This window comes from Echinops telfairi, unplaced genomic scaffold, assembly GCF_000313985.2.
Source record: "Echinops telfairi isolate 266 unplaced genomic scaffold, ASM31398v2 ScPeMD7_4;HRSCAF=17, whole genome shotgun sequence".
In the NCBI taxonomy this organism is placed as follows: domain Eukaryota; kingdom Metazoa; phylum Chordata; class Mammalia; order Afrosoricida; family Tenrecidae; genus Echinops; species Echinops telfairi.
In genome coordinates, this window is record NW_022103900.1 from 16,739,229 (window position 1) to 16,747,949 (window position 8,721).

Genomic DNA, 8,721 nt, shown 5'->3' on the forward strand with positions numbered 1-8,721 from the left:
GGGGGGGGGGGTAGGAAGTTAAAGCTAGTTTGCCATGACAATGCTGTCCCTTCTACCCCGGCTTCCAGTAAACCCAGCACTACACCCACCCACAAGACCCTGTGGGATCAGGGCCCCAGTGCTAGAGCATCAACTTTCCGGGAAGCCCTGACCAGACCTAATGAAACGATTTAATTCTACCCACGATTGCTTTGTGGAGAGAAGAAGTTGGTAACTAGATTTATTTATACTGCATCCCCACCCGACTTTCCAAACAAGTTACATATTTATGTGAGGAACAGGAAGAGACATTTCACCTCAGGGGAAAATCGGACATCTGAAGACCAACACAGTGGAGAGAGTCAGTTTGTGTTTGCATAGAACACTGGTCTTGGCACCGCTCAGTGTACTCCTCTCTGACCTTCGCCTTCAAGGAGAACTCAAAGTGGATGAATCCCTCGTGTCAGCAAAAGGAGAAAGCTTTGTCTTGGGAGGTGGGTGGTGGGTGGGGGGAATTGGGGAATTGTCTGGGAATTCTTATTTTTCCCTCTTTTGGACAGGATTCCATATGTACATATCAATGGGATTCTGGCCTGGTCCACAAAGAGGCACTAGAAAGCCGTGGTTTTACAATTCTAGATCCTTTATTATCTACAGTCAAAAAGCATGATACAAAAGCTGTTTTAATGACCAAGCAAGTGCCCTAAGACCCGTGGAAATCCTGGATCTTTTCTGCTAAGCTGGCTGAGGCGGTTGGCTTGCTTTATGTCGGAGCTTAACATTTTCGAGGCTGCTGAATCATGTAGATCCTTCTTAGTGGTGCGACCTTCTCCAGGGCAGGCCTGGGCTTTTGATGTGCCCTGTGCACTGTGGCTGGGAAGTTCTGGCTGAGCTAAAGGTGAGAAGGGAAGACAGAGTAAGCACATTTGCTCTGTGGCTCAGGACATAGTAAGACAGGGGAAAATGTCATAATTTTGTGTATTTCTTTGGTAATAGCTTTGTATTCCATCCCACTTCCAGCCCTGGGCTCATGAATGGATGTGCTAACCTGAGTTTTCCTCTCATTTTTCTGATTTTCAAAATGATAAAATAAATACATATGTTAATGTCATAGAGTATGATATATAACATATGTATGCTATATCTAAATATGTATATAAAATAGGTATCTTTTGCACGAATATTTGTTAAGCTATATAAGTTTCTTTACATATTATATGTAATGTCTATGTTGTGTATAATATGTTACATATTATATATGCTATATATTATAGATTTTCTATATATACATTATTCTATATGCTTTGGTATAACATTGGAAACATTTTCATTTGTGGTAAAAACACATAACATTTTTCCTGCACAATCACCATGCCACTCATGTTCATTGTCAAATTTTCCATTGCCTTAAACAGATGATGTGAAACAATATTTTTTTTAGGTTGAAAATGACCCTGGCATATTTGGATCACTATATTCTAGGATAGCTCGGAGGATACTCGAGAAGGTACTGAAAGGGAAAATAAAATATCTTGATTGACAAAATATCTGGGCAAAAAAACCCCCCAAAGAAATCAACAACCTCTAAAAGATGTCAAAAATACTTGGTCCTAAGTATTAAGTTGAATCACGTAACATTGCTAATTTTGGGAAGGTAAAAACCATGGCAAAACACTGGCTGTTTTATACTGTCCAAGCAAAATAAACCGTGATGAGAAACAGAGGTGCTTCAAGTAGCAATGGCTCCTGCATCATGTCTACAGAAGATGCCTTCCTTGTATGAGGAAACAGGCTTAACTGGATTTAAATGAACACACATCGAGACTTCTTGGCAAAGAAAGAAAGAAAGAAAGCTCAAAAAGATATAATAGAATCTGGGGGGGGTGTGATTTTTATTAAGGAGCGAGCTTCCGATTGTCCACATGCCAGTGCTGCTAAGCACTGATGTAGTTTCCGGGAGGAGAAGAGTTCAGACCCAGTGACCTTTGCTGTCCATCCCATGGCTAGGTTTCCAAGCCCAGCAAGACAATGTAAAGAACATCTTCCTTGTCCCGCAAATAAATAATGCCTCAGCCCACTAGAATATAACTTATCTTGGCTGACCTTAGACACCTTTGCTTTGACAGTCTAATTAAATAAACAGGGAGATAAACTATTTTTGACCCCGTGCATCACATTGTTTATGGCTTGTTTGGACTCTTCTAAGCCAGGGCAGACAGCTGTGTCCTACATCTCTTCTCCTGTGTCCCTGCCCAGGCTCTAGACATACAGCACTGCCTTTCATGTGACACGCGACTTCAAAGCCTTCCTTCTGCTTGGTCTTAAAAAATTAGACATACTGGAAGAATAGACGGGAACGCGGGAACAATGGTTATCTCGGAGGGATAGACTTATGGGCGATTCCTAGTCTTTCTCCTTATTTATTTCTAATTTATTTTCTTTCCAAGGAATAAGTATGAGCTACATAATGATTGAGCTCAAGGATGGTCTCTGCTGACATCCTACCGAATAGGAGAAATGTAATTCAGGTGAAAACAAACAAACAAATGAATCAAAAACAAAACTCAGGCGCACTGTTGTTGAGTTGATGCCAACTCACAGCAAGCCTACGGGTCATTGGGAGGTAGTGCGGTATCGGTCATCAACATTGTCTAGGAGATAAGAGAAGAGCTCTGATCATTTACCCCCCTTCTGGTCAGATCAAGTGCCACTGGGCCACACGACCTGCGTCTCTAGTGTGGTATTAGACGAGTGCATGGTTTTTTCTTCAACACCAGGACCAGAAGGAGATGGAAGAGGGGACTGTCTGGAGTACTTTGTTTCCCGGCTGGACGGCGTCATTCTCCACCAAGACAGATGGATTAGTTCAGGTTACCTTTAAGCCAGATTTAAGAGATCCCAGGGAGCACAGTTCAGTCAATTGCTGAAGGTCAAACATAAGGTAAAGAGATGTGAGAAAGAAAACACAAATGACGCTGATGTATCATATATCGGGGCAGTGAGCCATTGTGCGGTGGGGCCCTAAGATAACAAGCTGGGACTGGACGGGACAAAGCTAAAGTAGGTTGTTCTGAAAGGGATGATGGGTGGAGTTGGGGAAGGACAACAGGGTAAAAACACACTGTGTAATTCAATTATAACTCCTTATTTGATCATTTTGAGGGTCCCTAGTGGTAATGCACAGGAGCTCTGTTGGCATAGTGTTTACACATTGGGCTGCTAATCCCAAGGTCTGAAGTTCGAAACCACCAGCTGCTCTGTGAGAGAAAGACTGGGCTTTTTACTTCTGTAAAGAGTTCTAGTCTCAGAAACCCACAGGGGCAGTTCTACGTGGTCTCATAGGGTTTTTATGAGTTGGAATCGACAGTGGCCATGAAATGTTGTTATTTTGGGTGGCACAAATGGCTAAGCTCTCAGCTTCTCTCCAGAAGGTTGGTGGTTCCAACGCTCAGAGGTAGTTTTATAGGGCCTTTATGAGTCAGAATCGACTCCATATGAGGGCGTTTGGGGAGTGCTGGTGGCACAGTGGTTATGTACAGGGCTGCTAACCCCAAGGTCAGCAGTTCAAAACCACCAGCTGTGGAAGGCATTCTATTTCCATAAAGAGTTATTGTCTAAAAAACCCACAGGGACAGTTCTACTCTGTCTTATAGGAGTGGTTCTGCCTGGAAGTCTAGATGGCAGTCAGATTTGGTTGGATTTTCTTTCATTTTTTTTGATGGCATAGACGATTACACTCCCGACTCCTCACAAAGAAGTTGGTGGTTTGAACATGCAGAGAGGCACCTGAGAAGACAGGCCTGGCAGCTGCTTCTGAAGGCCGAAGCTTCGAAAGCTCTGCCTACCCGGCATCCCATGAATCAGAGTGGACCAGATGGAGACCAGCAATAGCGGCAGCAGCAGCTAATCCCCCCACTAGGAGGGCCTGCCGTTTAACTAAGGTCCTAAAGCGACACTCAGCTCCCTCTCAGAAGGCGTCTGGGATGCCCCTTGGCCATCTGTGAACTGGCCTGGGAAATTCTGGAGGACAGGTTAAAAAAATGAAGAAGTAGAAATTCAACAAGTTTGAAAAAGAAGTGGACATAACTCTGGGGGTGCTAAGAGCATTATAGAAACTACCCATAATTATTAATCTACAAGTGTACAAGCTTTTTTGGGGGGTGTCCAGTGGCAGGGTTTATATAGCTACTTTGGAAACAAGAGAAATATTAAGTGCTCATACCCAAATTGACCACCCACTCTCTGTAAGGAAAATCCTGATGTAGGATTTAGAGGTTATGGGTCGGACTATAGTCTTTCATTAGAACTGATGAAATTGTAAATAAAGTGGTCAACCCCTATATACCTAACACCCCAATACTTTCTCTCTTTGCTGTAATTTTATATCAATAAAGCCAGGATGATTTCCTTTTTCAAGTCTGGACCAGACATAAGTAGGGCTAGCTTTCGTGTGGCATCTTCGAGAGATCTCTGGATTTGTCATCATTACCCACCACTGACCACCCTCAAGTCGATTCTGATCCATAATGACCCTATAAGACAGGGCAGAACTAGCCTTTGGGGTTTCTGTGACTGGAAGTCTTCATGGGAGCAGACAGCCTCATCTTTCTCTTGAGGAGCAGCCGGTGGGTTGGAACTGGTGGCCTTGCATTTACCAGCCTGATAAGAAGTGACCAAGCAGCGCACCTTTTGTTATTATTCATCTTTATAAAAATGATAGGATGTATAGGAGGAAAGGCAATTCCAACCTGATTCCTTAGGGCAGTGGTTCTCAACCTTCCTAATGCCGCGACCCTTTAATACCATGTTGTGGTGACCTCCCTCCAACCATAAAATGATTTTCGTTGCTACTTCATCACAGTAATTTTGCTACTGTTATGAATTGGGCGACCCGTGAAAGGGTCGTTTGACCCACAGGTTGAGAACGGCTGCCTTAGGGCAAGACAGAATCTAGGCTGAGATAAGAGTCTAAATGAAAAGATGCTTGGGTAATCCCACGAGACAAAAAAATTCAAGGCCAGAAATGTGTGTCAAGGTTCAGCTTTGCTGGGGCTCCGTCCCGAAGCGATGGTACTGAACTTGAAAAGCAGATCAGTAGAAACCCCCTTCCTGAGAAGTTTCCTTCATCTTAGGGCGCGTGCCCTCAGGAACTATATTTTCAGTTTCAGAGAGGAAGCTAAAGAAGTGTGATGAAATTCTTGATGATTGAGGTGTGAAAGAAATTCTAGATGCAAGCACGCCAGCAGCAGGTGTTGCTTCAGAGGCTGAAGTGGGGCAGTATTAGCAGACGGGCAGGCGGTTCTCCCACTCATCTTTCCAGGGTGTTAACTTCCAACTGGAATGTTGGCACTTAAATTTCCACACCCTGTTAAGCAAAGTGCTTAAAACAAAACATTTGGCTCCAGTCAATGAAATCCAAGGATACTCCTACGGTGAAGTTAATCTACAGAGCAAGTGAAACCTTGGTGAATTTGCAGATGTCTTGGACAGCTGTCTCTCCCCACAAGATCCCATTTCACATGCAGCTCATCTCCCATCTCACTGACTCTGGGTGCTGACCCATCTGGCATCTGGAAAAGTGGCCCCAACTTTAACTGGGCTTAACTGTTGCGCCCCCCTCTTCACAACATAACCTAGCAGGGCTCCTCGTGTTTTAACTGAATGCTTCTGTTCTGCGGGGCTTCCCAGCTTTTGCAAACTTGACTTCCTGACTAGGCTGAGAATGAACACATTTGGGAGTATCGTTCTCTCTCATCTCCTGCCTTTTAACAAAATAAGTAAAATTAATGAATAACCATAACTCTCAGAGGAGCTGGGAGACTTCTAAAAGGTCAAATGACTTGGTGTAAGGCCAGGTCTAGTTTATGACTCCTTGTCTGCAGGGATATATTGTTACATGGTCTGACACTGGCCAACATGCATTCTCTGATCTCCTGGACTGAAAGGGCAGGAGGGCTGGACAGAGAAGCAGGGAGGGAAGAAAAGTAGTCTACAGGGTAAGACCCGCAAAAGAGGAGGTGTAGAGAAATTTGGGGAGGGGAAATTTTAGGCTTCCCCCCACCTACCCACTGCCATAGAGTGGATGAGATTAATTCATAAGGACTCTATAGTACTGCAACTCAGAGTGCCCCTATAGAATGCCTCCTTAAGGATTCAGACACTGTCGTTCTTTACAGAAGATCTCAGCCTCGTTTTTCTCCCCAAGTACCTCTGGTAGGTTCAAACCACCAACCTTGTAGTTAGCAGCATGACATTTAACCCACAGCACCATCAGGGATCCTTTCCTTTCCATTTAGGGTTGTCTACTTCCAGTCCACCTGGAATTGTTTTCCACGTTCAGATCGTGATCTCCAGGCTGGTCTTAAGGTGAGGTATCTCTGTGTCCCTGGGCAGGACGAACAATTTGTGCTTTGCTGCGCTTCAAAGGTTGGCAGTTTGCATTTTGATACTTACTCTCATGAAAGGGACAGAGGGGGTGAAAGAGTTAGCCTGCTGTTAATCAAAATACTTAGACAGAACATAATTCAAGATTTAGTTTGTTAAAAATCCAAAATGTTAACAGACCCCTTCCTGCCTTGTAGTAAAAATTCCTTTTAAGCTTAATCAGAAAGAATGTCTTAATTCAGGAAGGGGGCTAGCAAGGTTATTAAGATAAGTAACTCTACACAAAGCCTCTCCATTCAGAGGGGTGATGGTCTGGTAAGGCCAAGCACAGAAGCGTTGCCCAATTTAGGAAAACAAGGGTGCATGGACCTTCAGGGGGTGGTGATCTAATGGTCCCTGGAGGTATAGATGATTTCCCTAGAATCATGGCAAAACCTGCCTGCTTTCTTTGGGGTAGCAATTATGGTCATTGTAAAACCTGCTTCTGTCACATACTTTCAGGCATGTAACTTGCTTGACTTTCACTGGATTTTTGGAAGCCGTTGGGTGGTATCAAACCCCACTGTTTGATAGAAAGTGTCAGTGCCTGCAGAAATATACTCAGAATTTCTTGAATAAACCTGGTCTCTGTCTTTGGCTAAAACAGGACAGGCTCTCCCGAACCCCTTGTCTCTGGCAACCAAAGGATCCCTGCAGGATTGTAAGTAATAAAATCCATGACCAGGAGAGGCACAAATACTAGAGCTTAAATTCTGAGAACCTGGTTTGCAGAACATTCTGGATGACAGTGAAAGCCCCAAATCCATCTGCACAGTCCCCACATGGATAGACCCTCCACTGGAGACTCTCTGAGCACTGACCAGGGATGGGAATAATCTTGCCTGCAGACCGAGGACAAGGGAAAGGGCATTACCGCTGTTAGGTCACTAGATTAAGGACAGGGGGTGCTGTCTCCACAGTACCTGCATAAGGCCCCAATCGAGGGGTTGGAAAGAGGTCAGGCACACTGAATGGACACCTATGGTAAAATCCAGAACCGGGCATGTGCAAACTAAGCACCCTTGGCCCAGGTCAAACCAACCTGGAACACACACCCGGGCCCATGACATCACTCAGGTGGGCCTGAACTCAGCTAACGTGGGTCAGCCAATACCTTCAGCCACGCCTCCCCAGCCAAAGGTGTTAAAAGCACCTGGTGGGCAGGCAGCAGCCCCTTTTTACTCTGCTCCTATTCAGTTTCAGGAGGGTGAGGGTCTCTCCCACATGCGGGTGTGTACACCTGCCTGCGTGCCCGCTCCGGGCCTGCTCAGGGCACACATGTTCCTGGGCGCTTGGCCTCTCGGGCTCCGGGGATGCCGCAGTTCCACACATGTGAGTTTCAAGGTCCCCGTTCCTGTATTCTTTCCCTGTGGTTTTTCATACCCAGCTGTGAAAGCTGCAGGTGTAGCCTGGCACGCTTTCCAGAAATAGCGTGTACCCCTTTGAGACCGTAAAACCTGAAACGTTTTCTTTCCTTCATAAAACTCACTTGGATTACAAAAGTGCTTCTGTGGAGGTAAAACCACTCCAGAAGCCTACCTTGTCCACCCACCTGATAAGTCCTGGGAGGGACAGTCTACCTTGATGACTAGCCTGTGTGTGTCCTTAATGGACATCACCATGCAGGCACAGCACACAGGCGTGAGTCAAGCCTTGACTGCCTTAAGGGGGCCCTGGACCAATCTTGTCATCATTTCTGTCTACCACAACGTGTGCATCCCAATCATGGCCCAATTCCCTCTCTGGTAACCCAACTATAACTAGGATTTGATTTGCCCCCTACTGTGCGTGAGTGAGTTTTCCTTGACCTCCCATGTCCTTTCTAATGTTCTGTACATCAGCAAACCCTTGGACACCATTCTGGCTCCGACCCAATAGTTTCCCCCACCTGGATAATATAGCTTTGTCTTTGCCTTCCCTGTGTTCTGTTTAAGATGATAATCAATGTTCTCTTTTAAAAAATTAAAAATTTTGTAAAGGCTAGTAGTTCACAGCCATCCGGTGACACCATGGGAAACGCCTGCCCCTCTCCTTTTGTGAGATTGTTGTTGTGGTTGTTAGTTGCATCAAGTCAATGGGAGAACAGAATTCACAGGGCTTCCAGACCGAGACCTTTTGGAAGCCGATGGACAGGCCCGTCTTCTGAGAAGCTTCTAGGGGGTTTCGAACTACCAATATTTTAGCTAGCACATGAGCACTTAGTTGTTTGAGCTACCTAGGGACCATTGAAAACCTTACAAAGCATAGTTCTATTATGATACACATGGGGCTACCAGGAATTAAAATTTCACTCTGGATGGCAACAGGTTGTGTGTGTGT

General features: G+C 45.0%; 1 protein-coding gene across 1 annotated transcript in view; it reads right to left on the bottom strand.

The window, feature by feature from the left end:
• Positions 1-627: 627 nt before the first annotated feature.
• DAPL1 (death associated protein like 1) overlaps positions 628-8,721 on the bottom strand; it is a 91,344-nt gene continuing 83,250 nt past the window's right edge. The window contains exon 4 of the mRNA XM_045298436.1: positions 628-871. Coding sequence (XP_045154371.1) covers positions 755-871 — 117 coding nt within the window. The 3' untranslated portion in view covers positions 628-754. The remainder of the gene's footprint in view (positions 872-8,721) is intronic.